At 40.6% G+C, this 20,597-nt stretch overlaps 1 protein-coding gene across 3 annotated transcripts in view; it reads right to left on the bottom strand.

The window, feature by feature from the left end:
* LOC125447611 (interleukin enhancer-binding factor 3-like) overlaps positions 1-20,597 on the bottom strand; it is a 61,906-nt gene that overhangs the window by 25,727 nt on the left and 15,582 nt on the right. For all 3 annotated transcript variants that reach the window (XM_048522170.2, XM_048522171.2, XM_048522172.1), the window contains exons 2-11: positions 17,068-17,221; positions 16,684-16,910; positions 13,042-13,068; positions 11,946-12,129; positions 11,510-11,657; positions 5,948-6,039; positions 5,401-5,496; positions 2,151-2,262; positions 1,456-1,553; positions 1,256-1,367 (exon numbers count right to left, since the gene is read on the bottom strand). In XM_048522170.2, the coding sequence (XP_048378127.2) occupies positions 1,256-1,367; positions 1,456-1,553; positions 2,151-2,262; positions 5,401-5,496; positions 5,948-6,039; positions 11,510-11,657; positions 11,946-12,129; positions 13,042-13,068; positions 16,684-16,910; positions 17,068-17,070 (1,099 nt within the window). In that variant the 5' untranslated portion in view covers positions 17,071-17,221. The remainder of the gene's footprint in view (positions 1-1,255; positions 1,368-1,455; positions 1,554-2,150; positions 2,263-5,400; positions 5,497-5,947; positions 6,040-11,509; positions 11,658-11,945; positions 12,130-13,041; positions 13,069-16,683; positions 16,911-17,067; positions 17,222-20,597) is intronic.

Raw genomic sequence — 20,597 nt, 5'->3', positions numbered from 1 at the left:
AGGTCCAGTATGGCCCCTTTCCAAGTTGGACTACATTCATACTGCTCTAAAAAACCCTCCTGGACATACCTTACAAATTCTGCTCCATCTTGACCCCTAACACTAAGTGAATCCCAGTCAATGTTGGGAAAATTAAAATCTCCCATCACCACCACCCTATTTCTCCTACACCTTTCCATTATCTGTTTACATATTTGTACCTCTATCTCACGCTCGCTGTTGGGAGGCCTGTAGTACAGCCCCAACATTGTTACTGCATCCTTCCTATTTCTGAGTTCTACCCATATTGCCTCACTGCTTGAGTCCTCCATGGGGGCCTCCTTCAGTACAGCAGTGATATTGTCTTTGACCAGTAAACGCACACAATCTGTGTTCTCATTACAGATTGCTTAAAGGTTAAATTCCTTTGCATCACAGGGGAAAACACAAGTAACCAGAGCCACGGAGATCCCCTGAACTAGTTCTGAGGATGGAGACAGACATTTCCCACACTCCTCCCTTGCTTCCCCCTCGATCCCCTGCAGAACTATCTAACACTGCTATTCCCACAAGATCATTGTCCTGGTAGAGCAGATAGTATACATATTGCTAAGTGCAATTATGTGCGATGTTTTCTCGATGATAAAAAAAACTATATATCAATCATTGTTCATATTGCAAAACTGCAACCCGTAATTCAGAGTCTGTTGAATTGTATGTGATTGCAAGATTTCAGCTCCAACTGTGAGCACAGACATTTTTGCCAAGAAGCTCTGTCAGAATACAAAATAAAACAATGGGAAAGGGAAGATTTGGCGTAAAACAGACAAGGAAAAGAAACATTGAAGTGGGAAGATTGTTACAAACCACGAGCTGTATGATGTGTCAATGGCACACAAAGATCAGGCTATAACTCAGATCTAAGGGCTCTTGTGGTGCTGTGGTCTTGTCTCTACTCTTGAGCCAGGAGGTCTGGGTTCAAGTTCCCTCTGTTCCAGAGGTGCATCATAGCACATCTGAACGTTAACTAAAAATATCTACAACCAGGATCCAATCAATGACTTAAGATCGCTATGAGGCTGCCACTAATTTCAACACACTTACCCTGAATGTTGAATAGAAAAAGAAAATATTAAAATAACTGAACTCACCTAATATTTTGTTGTTAACTAGTTACCAACACACACAATAAAAATGTGCAATCTTATATGTGTAACACAAACATCAAAATTATTTGCAACGGATACTAAAAGATTGCATTCTTTGTACTTTCTACCTGTATAATCCACTGGATTTTCATTCTTAGGTTTTTTAGGGAGTTTGGAAGGCAATGGATCCATACCCAATACTTTATGCAATTGTCCAAAAGCAGCCAGACGCAGTGCATGCTAAAAAACAAAGAAGAGGATCTAAAAACAGTTCATGTAATGCAATTCAGAAGTACAGAATCAAGCCAGTTAAAATGATATGTTTTACCTGACTGCTTTGGGTTATGTCCTCTCTTTGTTGTCTGTTAAGACTGCCAATGGCATCTGTTGCTTCTTTTTCACAAGGATCATAAATGCCAGGTCCATCTATAGGAAGAGCAAGATAATGTCAGAAAGATGACAAAAGCGATTACAAAGACAATACATCTCTTCCCACAATTTGAAACACAATACAGAACAACAGTGGCAGCTAGCAAATGTCACAACAAAGGACTGTGGCCAATTTCTGGCAAAGCAAAACAGACATACATATGCAATCTAGATAAATATGCCCCAACAGAAACACAAAGTGAAAAATACTTCCCAGGGTGCAAGACTTGTTCCTTTAAATCACATGAATCAGAGACAGGATGCAGAATACAAGAAAACGGTCTTCTGTTCCAGTGACCTTCAAACTGATACCACTGTCTTGTCCCTCCTTTATAATAAAGAGGTGACCACCTAGCTGTCAAATACGCTTTGCCACCTCAAATTGGCCAACTTATCTTGGACTTTGTGGATTTGCCACATGAATGCTACTAGAAGGGATCGGACCCTAAGCAGCTGTACGTAGTGGGTGACATGCAATTGTACCAAAGTGCCAGAAAGACAGAAATTAAACTAAAAGTAGAAGTGATTACATTTTAAAGATTGCAATTATTTGTTAATTTTCTGGCAAAAGCATCAAGTACATGAAGCACATACCTAACATTAGAATTCCAGAAGCCAGGCATTCTAAGACTCTTCGCATTGCCTCTCCTGCACCCAGGGGTCTGTTGGCAGTTCCAATTGCTTTTTCACATAACAACTCTAAAGGCTAAAGATAAAACTGAAGATTAAATTTGGGCCCTTGTTTATGGGCCACTCCAGTTCCCATTACGTTAATTGTGTACACTCAATTAGAATTCTTCATAAACTGCAGCACAACAACACCTCATACTCCAATAGGTCTGGAAGCTAGCGTAAAGTGGGTGAAGGTGACAACAGATGTGGCACATTTGTGAGACTGCATCTCAAATACTATGTGCAGTTTTGACCTCCTTATTTAAGCAAGGATGTAAATACATCATGAGGCAGTTCAGGAGTAGTTTCATAGATTGATACCTGGAATGAGTGAGCTTTTTAATAAGAGTAGGCTAATCAGGCTGAATTTGTTTACATTGAGTTTGTAGGTTTCCGCATGGGTGATTTGGCTAAAAAGATCCTGAACAGTTTTGACAAGGTGAACGTGGAAAATATATTTTCTTTTGTATGGGAGCCCAGAATCTGGGGACAGAGTTTTAAAACTAGGGGTTACTTTTAGTTAAGAGATGAAGAAAGTATGTATCTTTTTATTTGTGTTTTTAAGAACTGCAAACTACAATAACAAAGAACACTTTTTAAAAGAAGAGATTAATCAGGATAGCTACATCATTTCACAGCAAGGAACTGGATCGCTATTATGACTGTGTTTTTGCGGCTGTGGGTTCCTGCAATGTGCAAACAATCAGGCACTCAGAAGTTAAATACACGTGAAGCTGATTGGCTGTCAGCCTGGGACTGGAAACAATTTACATAGACACAGACAGAGAGATAGAAAGACCCAGGAGTATGTAATTACTTAACCCAGCAGAAGCTGCCTGTAGTCTGCAGTGGAAACCACAACCATAAACTTAAAGAAAACCAGTTACCTTTCCTGCAGCATTTGACGCAAGCTGTGACTTTTGAATTGATAAATCAATCTCACTGTACCACTTACTAACCAGTGGAAGCTTCCAGAGAAAGATAACTGAACACCAACAGCCTGGCTAGCCAAAGTAAGGTCATTTCAAAAGCAGAATCCAGAAGCCAAGTCACTTAACTGATTTTTCAGTTTTCTACCTCTGCCAATAATTTTTTTCCTTTTGTGACAGGCAAGTTCATAAGCGGATTAAGAGTTTTAGTCGATAGTGTTACATGCCAATGGCTCATGTATGATGAAATAATAATTCTTGATTAGTACAGGAAAAACCTAATCCATGCCTTTTCTCAACTTTGGTGTGACAATCAGGTCAAACTGGGGCACTGAGCAATCTGAAGAAAAAGTTAACATTTGGTACAACTCTGGAAACAATGGGGCTCGATTTATGTTCTGTTGCACCAGGAGGTTGTAAAAGTGAGATTTTATTCTCTCTAACAAGATTGTGTGACTGTAGAATTCTCTGCCTCAGAAGGAGATGGAGACAAGACAATTAAATATTCTGAAGGCCAAAGGAGATTGATTCTTGATTAGCAAAGGCATCAGAAGTTATCGGGGGAGGTGGGAATATAGAATTTTGAACACAAGCAGATTAATCTTTGATGAAGCAGCAGAAAATGGTTGTGCCTAAGAAACTACTCTGAAGAACTCCTGCAATAACATCTTGGAGCTAAGACGATAGTCCTCCAACAAGCGATTATGCCATTTTTCTTTTCTCTCAGAGGATGTGGAGACATTTCTTGCTCTTCCTGAAAAGCTGGTGGAAGCACAGGCCTCAACATTTTTAAATGGATAGATTCAAGTGGACAGATTAATCGGGGTAGGCAGAAATTCAGATTTGAGATTTAATCAGATCAGGCATCATCTTACTGAATGACAGAGCAAGCAGGAGTGTCTGAATAGCCTACTACTGCTCCTAATTTGCAGGGGTCTTTCCCACGCATGTTATATCCTCATCCACTGAATGAAATAAAAGCAAAGACAAAATACACTGCCGAAACTGAGCAAGGCACTTCTGACAGTACTTTCTGGACTAGTGAACTTTACCACCCAGAACCAGAAGACCCACACAAGCCCTACCACCTCCAAATTTCAATCCAAGTGAGGTCGAATTCATGCATCTTAATAGCATCATAGATGGATGCACATTATATAGAACATAGAGAAGTACAGCATAGTACAGGCCCTTCGGCCCACAATGTTGTGCCGTGGGATATTCCTAATCCAAAAATAAAATAACCTAACCTACATTTCCCTCAATTCACTGCTGTCCATGTGCATGTCCAGTAGTCACTTAAACGTCACTAATGACTCCGCTTCCACGACTACCACTGGTAAACTATTCCATGCGCTCACAACTCTCTAAGTGAAGAACCTCCCTCTGACGTCTCCTCTGTACCTTCCTCCTAACACCTTAAAACTATGACCCCTCGTGGCAGTCAATCCTGCCCTGGGGAAAAGTCTCTGGCTATATGTTTTGTAGGGATTTAAAAATTAGGAATCTTGAAATAAGAATGCAAAAACTAACCTCAGTTTCTTTTTCAGGCCTAAGTGAAGCCTACAACTGAAATAAATTTATTACTTTGCCACTTACCTAACAAGTGTATTCATATCTCCTGCAATCTACAGCTTTCTGCATTATCAACCATGCACCCTATTTTTATATCTTTAACAAGCTTCTTCATCATACAGGATGTGATAGGGTGGACAGCGAGAGTCTTTTTCCTAGGATGCTGACGTCAGCTTGTACGAGGGGGCATAGCTACAAATTGAGGGGTGATAGATTTAAGACAGATGACTGAGGCAGGTTCTTTACTCAGAGTGGTAAGGGCGTGGCAATGTAGTTAACTGAGCCACATTCGGGGCATTTGAACAGTCCTTGGATAAGCATATGGATGATGATGGGATAGTGTAGGGGCACGTGCTTAGATCAGTTCACATGTCAGCGCAACATCGAGGGCAGAAGGGCCGGTTCTGCGCTGTATTGTTCTATGTGCAAACAGCCAGTGCTCAACATCACTAAACTCAACAGAAATTAGGGATAGTGGTCTGACCTGCAAGCTGCACAACCCATGAATGAATTAAGAAAGAATATTAACATCAAAAACACCAAATTACAATTACAGAGTTCAGCTGAAGAAAAGTGTTGATGCACAGAAGCCAGCAACTAGAAAGCCTCACACTACAGGTTCAATAATGAGGATAATAAACTAAAGACAAAGAAACAAATTCACATACCCATCCTTTAAGTGGTGCCCAGGTAGGAACTCTTGAACATAAATCCCGTAGAACACGGATGACAATAACACATGACTTCAGCCCATTTGCCCTGGCCTATAAAACCATTGAGCAGAAAGTTAGTATCCCAAATAATGACCTGAAAGTAAAATCAGCAAAAATGGGCAAAGTTTCAAATCTGCAGTGCTACTTTGTCAAGGGTAAGGAAGTCTTTACATTTAAAACAAAAGCTACATATCATTCTAGTATTTTCAATGTGAGCAAAATTACTCTTAACACAAAGCAGCAACAATGCAATAATACACAAAATAAATTAACATTAAATCCCTGAAGACCCCCTCCCCAACATGAAGAACTGCCAGCTTACTAAGATTACACTCATTTACTTCAGTGCGTATTAGCAGCTGCGCAGAGACAGAAGCTAAGTGCTGCACACAAATTTACAATTCCAATATCAATTCAACACGCAGTTTTAAAACTGAACAGAATCAATAATTTTAATAAAAACATTCTACTTTAGACAATAATGTAAGAACAAGATCCAAACCTGGAACCATTTGGCGTGTCGCAGGGACGCCAAGGCGGTTAGGCATTTCTGCCTGTCCAATACATCCGCAGGCTCACTCATCGTTACTGTTTCTATTGATGGAGTGGAATAAGAAGACAGGCAGTTTGACCAAGGGGTTTCTGTCATGCGGCGGGGAGCGGCAGCATCCTATTGGGCAAACAGGGCTCCTCACCAAAGTCAAGTTGTAGTGAGCACTCTGGTATCTCTAATGAATCTACTTTGTCTTGTAACTAAACAGAGAGAACACTAGTCTATACCTGACACCAAATGAAAAGACAGAGCCTGAAGGAGTGTATACTAGTGTTTGCACTATTGATTATGTGATATGTATCAGTTTTATTTGCTAAACTATATGAGCTGTGGCATAAATGCATTGCACTGGTGGTCGTGTGGGGAAACAGTGTTGTATTGGTTATAAAGAAAGATATTACCTCACATTGCAATGTGCTTAGTTAACTAGGCTAGGAATCAAGAGAAAGGAAACTATCAAGTAGGCTTAGGGCTCTGTCCAGGGGAAACCCCCTCTGCCCACGAGGGTCGACTGCCCAGGCCCCCATGACAGAGAGCGTCCAGTTGGTCAAAGGTCCAGCGTCCCTAAAAGAATTGACAAACTAGAAGGCTTGGTAGACGTGATCAAATAGTAAATCCACAGGCAATATCAAAAAGATCAAAAACACCATTAATAATTTTATATACAGTGGGAAACTGTTAAACAGACTGAGTCTGCGCAAAGCAGTTGTGCATGCTTAAGCTTTTGCTTTTTCAGATTAAGACCAATACTTCAGGTTTAACTAGTATGTGCACAGGCTTTCAATATCAAATGAGATATAGCTCCATTATTAAACTGCTCAGTCTCCCACTGCATATTCAAAACTTGGTGGCGTCTGCACTGCAGCAAAACTGAATGGTCTGGCGGCCCGATTACTGACCAGAATTTCAAACTAATTAGTTGAGACTGAGTAGAAAACTGATGGGCCCAAAAGCCATCAATAAATTGACAACATACTACCCAGGCAAATAGGAATATGGTGCTAACAGTTCTGGAGATTTACTAAACAGAAAATTGTTGAAAATTGGCCAGACCGACTAAAGCCTCAGACCAGCTTGGTAACTATAGTGAACTGCGCCTCAAAAATCAAGCAACTTGTGGATCATACTCAAAATGTGCCCTCAGTTAAGGTGTCTGTCATGAAGCAGCTGATTTCAACACATAATAAAAGGGAAATGAGTCAGTAGCATATACTTATTTAAATCGTTGGCTTATGCACCCTTGGCAACTCTCTAGAATTTGTAAGTAGAACAACCCATTGTTGAAGTGGAATTTAAGCTATGCAACAGGTTTATTAGATGGTGAAGATAATTGTAGCAAAGGAAAATATAACAGGCTGCAAATAAAAACTTTCCGAATGACAGCTTCTAACTAAGCTTTCCTGTGGATATATAGATACTACAGCAAGACCAATATCTTGACACAAGCTTGGAGTGTGGAATCCTGAGCTACAATCTATAAATGAATTGCATGGCAGAGAATTACAAGAATGAGTAAACTGCGAAGAATGCAGTTTGGATTATAAACCACATGCCCATAAAACTGAAAGTTCAGTTACCAGAGACATGAAAAGCTTTGCCCACATGTGAAACAAATTTATGCTCTGTGCTAGCCTCCTGAACGCACTGCAAAGAAATTTCAACCTTTTCTATGCACAAAGTATGACTGTTTCAAAATGTCAGGTTAAAATAAGGGCTTAATCACAAAGTAAGAGTTTATTTATAAATAGAACTTTTAAAAGTACTCATTCAAGGAGAGGCCTGTCAGTGGTTTTGGAGGAGTAAGCAATTGACCTCTCATGCCAAATTGGTCAAAGTTCAGTGCTTTAGGCCATTCCTCACAAGGAACTGCTGTTTAGTTTGCCAAAACCCTTTCGCTTTGGATTAGAGCATCAAAACTGTTGAATCCAAGTCAAGGAGCTGAAAGCCCAGATTTTAACTCATTAAGTGAACCAGCCCCTGGAATACTCTGGTAACGCAATAACTACTTACTAAGCAGTAGTGTTTCCTCCAGTTTGCAAAAGGACTGGAAGAATAGAAAAAAAAATGACTGGTCATAGCTCAGACATAATAAAAATAGAAGGTAGCTATGATTCACAGCACAGTGAATCTCCATTATTTGAAAAAGGATCCAAGGTCTAATCAGCCAAGAGTATGTGAGCATTTGAGGCTTCAACCTCATTTACTTCTCATTAAGTGCTGAATTTGGCCTTCGTGTCCATTTCTTTCACCAAGTCTCACATAGTGATCCAAGTTTCTGAATATATCTAAGCAGCAGTCTCGTGGATGAAAAATGTTCACATTGTGAAGGGAAAATGGGATACCTCAACCGAGCGTGGTCACTGATTTGAGACTTCATACAGTGTAAAGATCATTTGGCATGTCACAAAACCAACAGCTCAAAATGGATAAAAATGTATTTAAATCAGACCATGAAGAGCCAAACTTTATCTAAAAATCTGCTAGCTATGTATCAGGTGGTCTTTTTCCAAAGGAAGCTAAGTAACATTTGAAAAAAGCCTTGAAAGTGGTCATTTTTGCTGCAATGCAAACTTACTTGCATATAAACCAGTGGCTTTGAACAACTTGAACACATGCATGGTCAAGGACAATTCTCAACTTAGCTTTAATGCTTCTAGGGTATTTGTTTAGAAGCCTGGAGTCATTTTATTACAGCTAGATTTAAAGTAGCAGGAACATTTACTGTGTATTGGACCACCAAAAGGCTACAATTGCAAAGATAACATGTCAAGCAGTTCCAGGATATAAAGCTGCAGTATACTACAGACCAGGGCTGCCATATAGAGCTTTATGGAGATATTCCAGTAATAGAATACCATTTTAATGGGATAAATGTAAAGATGATCTCTCATAACACTAGCTTAATATCTATGAATTTTAATACAAGATAGGATATTTTCAGGATGTAAAACAGAATGATTAGTATCCTCTCCAATCAACGTGGCAGAACTAGGCTATTCACCCCAAAAAATTTATCAATGAACAGTAAGGCATTGCTATTCATTCAAGACTATTCTACTGCAACATCTGTTGCAATGCAATGTCATGGAGCTACAAGAAAAACTCACCAACAGTAATTCATCATTTAGCTCATCTTTTAAAGTGTTCCTGCGCAATAGGAAATGAAAGTATGCCAATTGATAATAAAAAGAAACCCAGAACAATAACATAATAAGTTGAGTTGAGTTGCTGATCTGGCTGCTTTTCATGCTAACATAACAATCACTCCAAAGTGAAGAGTAGGAAATGGTAGATAGGCTGCGTCTCTCCCTCAACACCGACTGTAACACTAATTCAGAGGTGGTGACAAAGAAACACCAAGTCTTAAGTCCTGAGATCATGGGAACTGCAGATGCTGGAGATTCCAAGATAATAAAATGTGAGGCTGGATGAACACAGCAGGCCAAGCAGCATCTCAGGAGCCCTATTGTCTTTACCAGATCATTCACAATTGAGCCCCAAAAAGGCTGCAAGCCTGGCACCTACCCAGTAAACATCCCAAACAGAAGGACGGGAACAAAAAGATTCAGTTCCACTGGCAGAGTTCTGGAAACAGACTCTGTCCTGTCAGGAGACCCCAGAAATAATAACAGCAGGCGTTTGAGGCTTACTAAATGAAGTACTAGACCAAGGCTGGTAGGGTAATTTGAATTTCACCAATATGAAAGGCAGTCTAAAATGGAAACCCATTTAATGGAGTGAATTAAATGGGGGAAATCACTGTATGATCCAGCTCCATACTTGGCTCTGCACCAACAGAATTAAAATCCCCTCCACCCTAAATGTCTACTGGAAATATGTTCATTCATATCAAACTTTATACTCGGAAACAAATCTCAAGATACTCATGTATTTATTGGTTTTAAATCCTGCCTCTGTGAATCAAACTATGCCCCAAAGTTCTTCTAAAAGGACAGTATCTCATGTAGAGGTACCAGTGCCCAACTAACCTTCACCCAAAAATAAACGGACAATACTAGTGCTGTCAAATTCAATATTTCTCTTTTAAAAATAAATCTCACTGGGTAAAATAAATTAAGCATTTCTTTTGTGCTGAATTCTCAAATGGGATGAGACTATAATAAGATCGAGGCTGAAAGTGGAATGTTACCTTTGAAGATGCTGTAATCCAAGTTCAAAAGTGGCATTTTCAATATTGCTCACATTTATTGGTCGAGCAAAGTCTCTAACTTGGCCTTCAACTGGAGTGAAGGATACAATGAGTGCATACAAAGAATTTTCCACGTACTTGCGTATTAGCAGACTAATAGAATTACATGGAGGATTTGTACGTTTCTCTTATGTTCCTAAACTTTTTGTTCGTTCTGACCAAACCTTGGTTCAAATTCTGGCTCCTTTTGTTTGGTGTTGGGCTGCTGATTTATAATGCACAACGCACAGTGACCCCAATGGCAATGAATTCAATTCCCACACCAACTGGAGGTTACCACGAAGCATCCTCCTTCTCACTGTGCCCTTAGCGGAGATGTGGTGACCCTCAGATTAAAACACCAATCATCTCTCGCAAATGAAAGGGCTGTTAATGGCCTGCTCCAATAATAGTGATTTTACCATTACTTTTATCTAACGAATAACTTCCAACCTTAGGCCCCATGGAGGAATTAAGTTGGGAGAAAGTGAATTTTCAAAGTGCACAATGAAACACATAAACCCTTAACTGCCAACTTAGTGATGATTTTATACGCCCGACAAAGGATCCAGGTTTGAAGACAGTAGCCAGAACAAAGATCAGAGTATAGCAGCAGAAGAGAAATGCACACACCCTTCATGTAATTCTACTGATTACTAACAGCACAGGAATACAGAATATTATTACTTAGACGTTCATCAGCATACCCTCAACTCTACTTGAAGGGCAAGTTAGAGATCTCACTTGACTAATAAAGGTGAGCAAATTGAAAATGTCACTTCAGAAACTGGATTGATTACAGCACCTGTAAGGTAGTGTTCCAGTTTCAGCCTCTATGATCATATTGTAGTCTCAGTCCATTTCACAATTCAACACAAAAGAGACACTTAATGAATCAAATTTGCCTGCTCTGCTTCTCTTATTTCAGAGAAAAACTACTCCAGACAAAAATAAATTTGACAGCATCGCTATTGTCAATTTATTCTTGAGTGAACGTTAGATGTGTATTTGTGTATGTGCACAAAGGAACCTGGAATGTGTCTAATCAGGACCAGTTTAAAAAAAATTCACTCCTGCTAGGCTTGAAACCAGATTCAACCAATTTTTCAACTTAACGAAAAAGGAGACTTTTGCTATCTACACTGCATTCGGAATTAAGCTCCAGAGAAGGGTACTACATTGAATTAGATCATAATCATTCCTGTCTTATTATATATTGCAGCTTTAACCTCAAAAGACATGACCCAAGAACAAGCTATATTGACGGCCCAATAAACATGATAAGCTGCGGGTTGGAGTTTGCCACCTACAACCCATCCTACCTCCAGCAGCCTGCTTCTCAAGTTCTTCTCGTACCACAGGTGAAGTCAGCTTGATCTTCAGGGTCAATGGCTCCTCCTTGTCATTCTTTATAATAATGGCTGCATCCTTAATTGAAGGATTTATTTCATACTTTTCCTCGGTAATAGTCTAAATTAAAAAAAATTTAAAAATTAAGCTCACACTATTTCTTCTCTTCACAATCTCAAACTTTTAAAGGTTGGTTACAAGCTAGTCTAACATTGCCTTATTTTCAGATAACTGATCACACAATCAAAACTCAAGGATCGTTTTAATCTCTTCAGCTAGAACCACCACCCGCATGCCAATTTTCTTTCACACTTCAAAATGTGTAGTCAAGTTTATTTTGATCTGTACAGAAAACAAGATGCCTAAATTCAAAACTTCACGTGAATGAAAACAAAAGCTATTTCCTACCGCAAATTGTACAGCCAAATTGTCTTTGACCTTTGTCAACAGTGACTTAGTAGGCTTGTCCCTGCACAATAGTACAAGTTCCAGGTCAAGATCTCCCTTCAGAAGGAGGCCTTTGGCCACCAACCCGACTCGCATCACTCCACGCAAGGTCCGGCTGGCATTCTGTTCTGTAGACTTCTGTTCCCTATTATGGGAAGGGGAATAAAGCAGGCCATCACTGAACCAATATTTAAATATATATCATTTTCTCACTAAAGATATTCTGGCAAGGGTCCAACAATAAAAGCTCAGCAACCAACATCAAGAGAAAAGAAATGAAAATACTGTGCATTGTTACTTTCACCCAATAAAAGGTAATATGATTGTGACATTTACATTTAGGCTCCTGTGGCTGGGAATCACACCACGTTTGTAAATAGATACCAGCAAGTGACACAATTATACTCTGGCATCTGCTTGGAACATCCAAACTCCTACTGATAAGGAAGTAGACTCTGATTACTTTCAAAATAATCTAGATCACTGTCAAACCAATTAAAATGGTAGCCAACTAATAGTTTAAGTAGTACACAAGTACTCAGTCATGACCAATACAAAAATTAAGAATTTTATGCATTTATAATAGCATTTCTGATTAACAGGGACCAACACCAGCAATTACTCCCACGTTTTAACGTAAGTCTTTTATGTCCACATGACAAGCAGGCAGGACTACTATTTCAGGTCTCATGAGCTTAGAGATAAAGAGGCAATTTGCGGTGAAACAAAGCTTTTAAGTAGTTTCAACACTGTGAGCCATTGCAAAAAAAAACACTGATCAAAATATTGCATTAAAAATTGTCTATAATACATTTAATCCAGGGTTTGTTTCTATGAAAAAATCTCTTGACATAAAATAATTAACCAGCCTTTTCCTTTCCTTTAAAAGACAATAGGAAACAGTGAATCAAATGATGGTGTACTTCAAAATTTGCATTTGTAGCAGTGGCTGTAACATGATTACAGATTTAAGTGAAAAGCAAGCTAATATTTGTCATAAAGGTGCTTTTGTTTTTGTAAACAATCTATTTGTCCAAAGAGTTTAAAAATGGCATACATGGTAAAGTTGTCATGGTCTTCCATTCTGTGAAAGAAAAAGAAAAATTTCATGTCACTATAGAAATGTATGCAACTGGTGGTACTGTGTAAGCAACACAGCACTGGAGCAATTTCAACTTATTACTATGTCAAAGGGATATCTTTTCAGCAATCCAAAACAGCACTGGGATCAAGAATAAAAGCATAAACCATATTCACCCCCAGTTAAAAAACGTGTTTGAATTATTATCTCAAATAACCTAGACTTTTCTTCTCTCTCTGAAAAAATTCAGAAAGCTTATTTGCAATACATTTACATCAACCTGTAGGTATTTTAACAACTTTTTTAGAAATAGCATTTCATCTGAGCAGCACAAAGTTACGCAAAGATATAATCTGACAACCTGGGACTCAATTCTGTGGCCTTGTGGCCAAATTAAATCTATCATTATTGATCTGAATGTGATGCACTTAGAATCATACAATCCCAGGTGTGGAAAGAGGCCATTCCAAACATCGAGTCTGCACTGACCTTCGAAACAGCATTCCACCGTGACCCAACCTCCCACCCTATCCCATATTTTTACCATGACTAACCAACCTAACAAGTACATCCACGGACATTACAGAGCAATTTATCAAGGCCAACCCACCTAACCCACACACCTTTGGACTGTGGGAGCAAAGTAGAGGACCCATCAAAATCCCACTAGTTAAGAGGGGAATGTATAAACTCCATACAGATAGTCACCTGAGACTGGAATCAAACCTGGGTCCCCAGCACTGTTAGGCAGCAGTGCTAACCACTGCGCCACCATGCTGCCCAAAAGAATGTGGCAATTTTCAAAAAGATCAGTTTGAGTGAATTGTTTAGCCCTATTCATATTAATTATACTCTGGCATCTGCTTCCTGTTCCAAAGTTTTGGGGTTAGTTCTTAATTATTTACTTGGTTATTACCAAGTTACTAGTGGTGTACCGCAAGGGTCGGTGTTGGGTCCACTGCTGTTCGTCATTTTTACAAATGACCTGGATGAGGGTGTAGAAGGATGGATTAGTAAATTTGCAGATGACACTAAGGTCAGTGGAGTTGTGGATAGTGATGAAGGATGCTGTAGGTTGCAGAGAGACATAGATAAGCTGCAGAGCTGGGCTGAGAGGTGGTAAATGGAGTTTAACGCGGACAAGTGTGAGGTGATGCACTTTGGTAGGAGTAACCAGAATGCAAAGTACTGGGCTAATGGTAAGATTCTTGGTAGTGTCGATGAGCAGAGAGATCTCGGTGTCCATGTACACACATCCTTGAAAGGTGCCACCCAGGTTGACAGGGCTGTTAAGAAGGCATAGAGAGTTTTAGCTTTTATTAATAGAGGGATCGAGTTCCGGAACCAAGAGGTTATGGTGAAGCTGCACAAAACTCTGGTGCGGCCGCACTTGGAGTATTGTGCACAGTTCTGGTCACCGCATTATAAGAAGGATGTGCAAGTTTTGGAAAGGGTGCAGAGGAGATTTATTAGGATGTTGCCTGGTATGGAGGGAAGGTCGTACGAGGATAGGCTGAGGGACTTGAGGCTGTTTTCGTTAGAGAGAAGAAGGTTGAGAGGTGACTTAATTGAAACATAAAATAATCAGAGGGTTAGATAGGGTGGATAGGGAGAGCCTTTTTCCTAGGATGGTGACGGTGAGCACGAGGGGGCATAGCTTTAAATTGAGGGGTGAAAGATATAGGACAGATGTCAGAGGTAGTTTCTTTACTCAGAGAGTAGTAAGGGGATGGAACGCTTTGCCTACAATGATAGTAGATTCGCCAACTTTAGGTACATTTAAGTTGTCATTGGATAAGCATATGGACGTACATGGAATAGTGCAGGTTAGATGGGCTTGAGATCGGTATGAGAGGTCAGCACAACATCGAGGGCCGAAGGGCCTGTACTGTGCTGTAATGTTCTATGTTGGGTATGAGTACAAGCAAAAGCCAGCTTGGTAACGTTAATAATAGTTAGCATCTCATGTAGTCAAGTGGGGCCAATCATGGACCAAACAGCTTTTGTGGAGGCAGTGAGCAGGACTGTGGTGCTAAATGAGTACTTTAGATACCAAACTACCAGATCAAAAGCAAGTTTATAATATTGCAGCTTTCGGGGGGGGCTCTTGTGGTACAGCAGTACTGTCCCTACCTCTGAACCAGGAGGTCTAAGTTCAAACCTGATCCATTCCAGACATGTGTAATTGTGGATGTGAGTTTGCTCACTGAGCTGGAAGGTTCGTTTTCAGACGTTTCGTCACCATACTAGGTAACATCATCAGTGAGCCTCCGACGAAGCGCTGGTGTTATGTCCCGCTTTCTATTTATCTGGTTAGGTTTCCTTGGGTTGGTGATGTCATTTCCTGCACTGGTGATGTCATTTCCTGTTCTTTTTCTCAGGGGACCAACCCAAGGAAACCTAACCAGATAAATAGAAAGCGGGACATAACACCAGCGCTTCGTCGGAGGCTCACTGATGATGTTACCTAGTATGGTGACGAAACGTCTGAAAACGAACCTTCCAGCTCAGCAAGCAAACTCACATCCAGAACCTCAACCTGAGCTACAAATCTTCTCAAAACTCGCTAGTGTGTAACTGTATTTCTTAATAGGTTGGTTAGAAAATAACTACAATGTTGCATTTTTTTAAAAAAGCGATACTGGATCGAATAAAAATACAACTGGAAATGGTCCTTGACACAATCTTTGAAACATTCCGTAGTAACAGAGGCTGGTGCTATGCAGACTGAAGGACTGTAAATATAACACCCAGTTGCGAACAAATAGAAGTCAGGACAGCTCGACCAAAAAGTTGTCAAGGCCTTTCTATATTCTATAATTTGAATAGTTGTACGAAGGTATAAAATAAAGAAATAATTTAGGCTGGTTAAGTAAGGAATTATAATGACCAAGAGTATTTATACACTTCTTAGAACACCATATTCTGGAACCGAGGGAACCAAGTAATTTATGGTCTGATAACATGCAATGCAACAAGATTAATAAATGGCTTCATAGAAAGGATCCTCTCACAAAAGAGTGCTCTAATAATGGTGAATTTCACATTCAGCTGGGGGCGAAACAATTCAGAGAAGGCTCATTAAGTTGATTCCTGAGACAACCGAGTTATCTTGAGGAAAGATTGGACAGAATGGTTTATACCTTTCAGAATTTATAAGAACAAGAGGTGAGCTTACTGGCACATTGGATTGAGCCATGCAGGAAAATCTAGAAATAGGAGGTGTAGTTTAAAAATAAAGGGGTCTCCTGTTTAAGTAGGAGATGCATAAAAATTATTCTGTGACGATAGTTAGTTTTTGGAAATTCTCCTCCAGACAGTAGTAGAGGCCAGGCCATACGAATATATTCAAGACCTAGTGTTAGACAGGTTTTTGATCAATAAAGGGAGTCAGGCAGGAAAAGCCAAAACCCACAGTCAGATCAGTCATGACCTTAATAAATGGCACAGCAGGCTCAATGGGGCAACTGGACTACTTGTGTTTCCATTTCTTATAAATTTAGAGTAAACACTGTTCATTCTCCAACTTACTAACCTATTTCATAGAATAACCAGAATATTTGACAAAGCAAGTTACTTATTTCCCATTCATTTTACTACAATATTAATCCCACTTACCCCTCCTTGTTCTCTCCTTCAGTTGTTGGTGGTTCAGCAACCTCAGTAACCTCTACTTTAACACTAGCCTTCTCTTGCTCATCCAACCAGTCTGAAACTGCTTTCAACGCCCTCTCTGTATGTGACACCATATTCTGTACTGCCTCCAGCTCTTCTTGAGTTGGGTAGATGGCAGCATGTTTTGCCATCACGTGGCGGTCATCATTCACAAATATACGCATGGGACGCTGGAGGGAACACAATAGAAACTGTTTACAAAACATTACACTTATTCCAGACAAATGATAAACAAGCAAATGTACAACATCAACATCTGATCAGAGCTATTCAAGTTTCTGGTTTCCAGTTCTTGTTTGAAACTCGCCTTTCCTTCCTGACACTTACCATTTTGGCTTCAGCGTCCACCTGCTCTAGCCTGGGGGTTTCTTTGGCTTATGAGTTTTCTTTGGTGCTTTATCAAGTTTTTCCAATGCTTGCAGACAATAAGCTTTCAGACCTTCCTCATGCACAGTCGTACCACAGGTGCAGCTCCTTGTATCTATATATGAAAGAGATTAATAAGAACCCACACTTCTTCTTAATTAGTACCTTACAAAAGGGTATAATCTACAGCAAGTGTCCATATTCAAACTGGACTCGTGTAAATTTTAAAGATCTGTTACACTGAAAAGCAGACATGGTTAAACTTCATGCAAATTATGCAGACTTCTCTTTTGAGTTGGATGATTCGAATTGCTACTATTTTAGAAGCAACTTGCTCCGTCTGTGCAATCATCAAAATAATTGCGTAAAATGACAACACTTTCATTAACAAGTTTAAAAAGAAGGGTCCAATCCAAAGCTTATCCTCAGCTTAAATATATTCTCTGGTGACATTACACTGATGCATTGTGTATACCAACTACTCATAAAAGAGCCGACAGTACTCAAGATTCTGAATAAAAATCTCAGCATCATCAAAAATGAGAAACAAAGCACATGACCCCACATCAGCTGCAGAAATCAGTTTGTGTAATCCAAATTATGTTGTCAAAAACCTGTCTACTCAAATCTCCAGATACACTCTTCATCAGTTACAAGAGCTTGGACTGCTGGCTGATTGAATAAAACGTACCAATACCTTTTACGACGCAGATCACTGACATTCACTCCCCAACGTAGAGGAAATTGACTGTAGGTTGAGAAAATCTCAGTGTAATAGTTTATGAGCAAAGAAGGTCACAAACATTACCCAACTAACTCATTAAGACATACTGCAATTGATCCTCCTCACTGAGGTTTCATGACAGAGTAATGTATATAGCAGTTCCGTCAAATAAAGGGAACTCGAATGGGCAGGTGAACAACTAAATCAATAACACACTCTGGGCTCAGCAATACTATCAGTTTTCGCAATAATTTGTTAAACCTATTAAAAAACAGCAGGAGCAATTACATGTAAAGCATCCTACATGTAAAGCATGATTCAATTTTCATCCAATGAGATGCATATATAATTTCAAAAGTCCATACATCTTGAACAATAACACTGGCAAAGCCCAACATTAATAATTTACTCTTTTGCCTGGGCAGCCTTGTGGGAAACTACAAAGTTAACTGTGCACGTTACCTCATTTCTGCTAAGGAAACATTTGATCAATTTTAAAACCAAAAGAGCTGTGGATGCTGGAAATCAGGAACAAAAACAAAGTTGCTAGAAAAGCTTAGCAGGTCTGGCAGCATCTGTGAAGGAAAAATCAGAGTTAACATTTCTGGTGACCCTTCCTTAGAACTGACGGTGGCTGGGAAAACATCAGTTTATAGGCAGAAAAAATGGGGTGGGGGGGGTGGAGTAGGGAGTAAATGATAGGATAGAGTCTAAAGAGAGAGAGCAAGAACAGCAGTTGGACAGACAAAGAATTGATAACAATCAGGCTGGGAGGGTGAATAGTGTGTAGAGTTGGATGAACACAGCAGGCCAAGCAGCATCAGAGGAGCAGGATGGCTGACAATTTGGGCCTAGACCTTTCTTCATTTCTGAAGAAGGGTCTAGGCCCGAAACGTCAGCCTTCCTGCTCCTCTAACACTGCTTGGCTTGCTGGGCTCATCCAGCTCGACACCTTGTTATCTCAGATTCTCCAGCATGTGCAGTTCCTACTATCTCTGGGAGAGTGAATAGTTGTTAATTGGGCCTATTAGTGACTAATAACAAGTAGTGTGCAATGGCAGGCTATGTGGCAACAAGGCTTGGTGCATGGGGTAGGGGCTGGGACATGGGAGAGTTTAGGCCCTAAAATTATTGTTGAACTTGATATTTGAGTCTGGAGGGCTGGAGAGTCCCCAAGCAGAAAACGAGGTGTTATTCTTCTACCTTGGGTTAAGTTTCGCTGGAACACTGCAGCAAGCCAAAGACAGACATATTGGCCACAGCACAGGGTGGTGCGTTAAAGTAGCAGGCCAACAATTAGCTCAGGGTCTTTTTTGCGAGCAGAATGTAGATGTTCTGCAAAGCGGTTGCCAAGTCAATGCAGCAAGTTTGGATTGGGGTGTCCCAGAGGGAACAGTCTCTGCAGAAGGCAGACAAGGGAGGGGAGGGGAATGTGTGTTTGGTGGTGGCATCTTGTTGGGCATGGCAGAAATGGCACCTAGTGATCTTCTGGATGTGGATGCTGGTGGGGTGACAGGTAAGTACAAGCGGAACCCTATTGCTGTTGTAGGAGGGAAGAGAAGGGATGAGGAATGAAGTGCGGGAGATGGGTCGGACCTGGTTGAGGGCCCTGTTGATCACAGAGCTGAAGAATCCTCGGTTAAGGAAGAGGGTGGACATTTCTGAGGCTCCCTTGTTGAAGTTGGCCTCATTTGAACACATATGATGGAGATGGAGGAACTGAGAGGCCAACTTCATGGTCGACAGGGCCCTCAACCAGGTCTGACCCACTTCCTTCACCCCCACAGCACCTTCCCCTGTAACCGGCAAAGGTGTAACACGTGCCCCTTTACCTCCTCCCTCCCCAGTATCCAAGGGCTTAAACACACCCTCCAGGTGAAGCAATACTGCACTTCCCAGAATCTAGTTTACTGCATTCGCTGCTCACAATGTGGTCTCCATCAAATTGGGGAAATGAACACCTACATTCGGTTTGCAAAAAAGACCCTGAACTGCCCGTTGCCTGTCACTTTAACACACCACCCTATTGTCTAGCCAGTATGTCTAGCTCTGGCTTTCTGCAGTGTTCTTGCGAAGCTCAATGCAAGGTGGAAGAACACCTCATTTTCCGCTTGGGGCCTCTGCAGCCCTCCGAAATCAATACTGAGTTCAATAATTTTATGGCCTAAACTCTCCAATGTCCCAGCGCCGTACCCAACACACCAAGCCTTGTTACCACATAGCCTGCCATTACACACTACCTGTTATTAGTCACTAATAGTCCCCATTAACAACTATTCACCCTCCCAGCCTGACTGTTATCAACTCTGTCTCTCCAACTGCTCTTCACTCTCCTTAGGCTCTATCCTTTCATTTACTCCCTACCCCATTCCCTGCCCCTTTTCCTGCATATAAACTGATGATTTCCCAGCCACCATCAGTTCTCTTTTCTTTATTTGTTTACAGGATGAGGGTGTCGTTGGCTAGGACAGCATTTATTGCCCATCCCTAACTACCCAGGGGGCTGTTAAGAGGTGCCCACATTGCTGTGGGTCTGGAGTCACATGTAGGCCAGACCAGGTAAGAATGGCAGTTTCCCTCCCTGAGCGACATTAGTGAACCAGATACGTTTTCCGACAATGGACAATGGATTCACGGTCATCATTAGATTCTTAATTCCAGATATTTTATTGAATTTGAATTCCACCATCAGCCATGGTGGGATTCAAACCCGGGTCCCCAGAACATTGTGTGGGTGTCTGGATTAACAGTCCAGCCATAATACCAC

The sequence above is a fragment of the Stegostoma tigrinum genome, chromosome 35 (genome assembly GCF_030684315.1).
Source record: "Stegostoma tigrinum isolate sSteTig4 chromosome 35, sSteTig4.hap1, whole genome shotgun sequence".
Classification (NCBI taxonomy): domain Eukaryota; kingdom Metazoa; phylum Chordata; class Chondrichthyes; order Orectolobiformes; family Stegostomatidae; genus Stegostoma; species Stegostoma tigrinum.
This window is presented reverse-complemented; position numbering and strand designations above follow the sequence as displayed.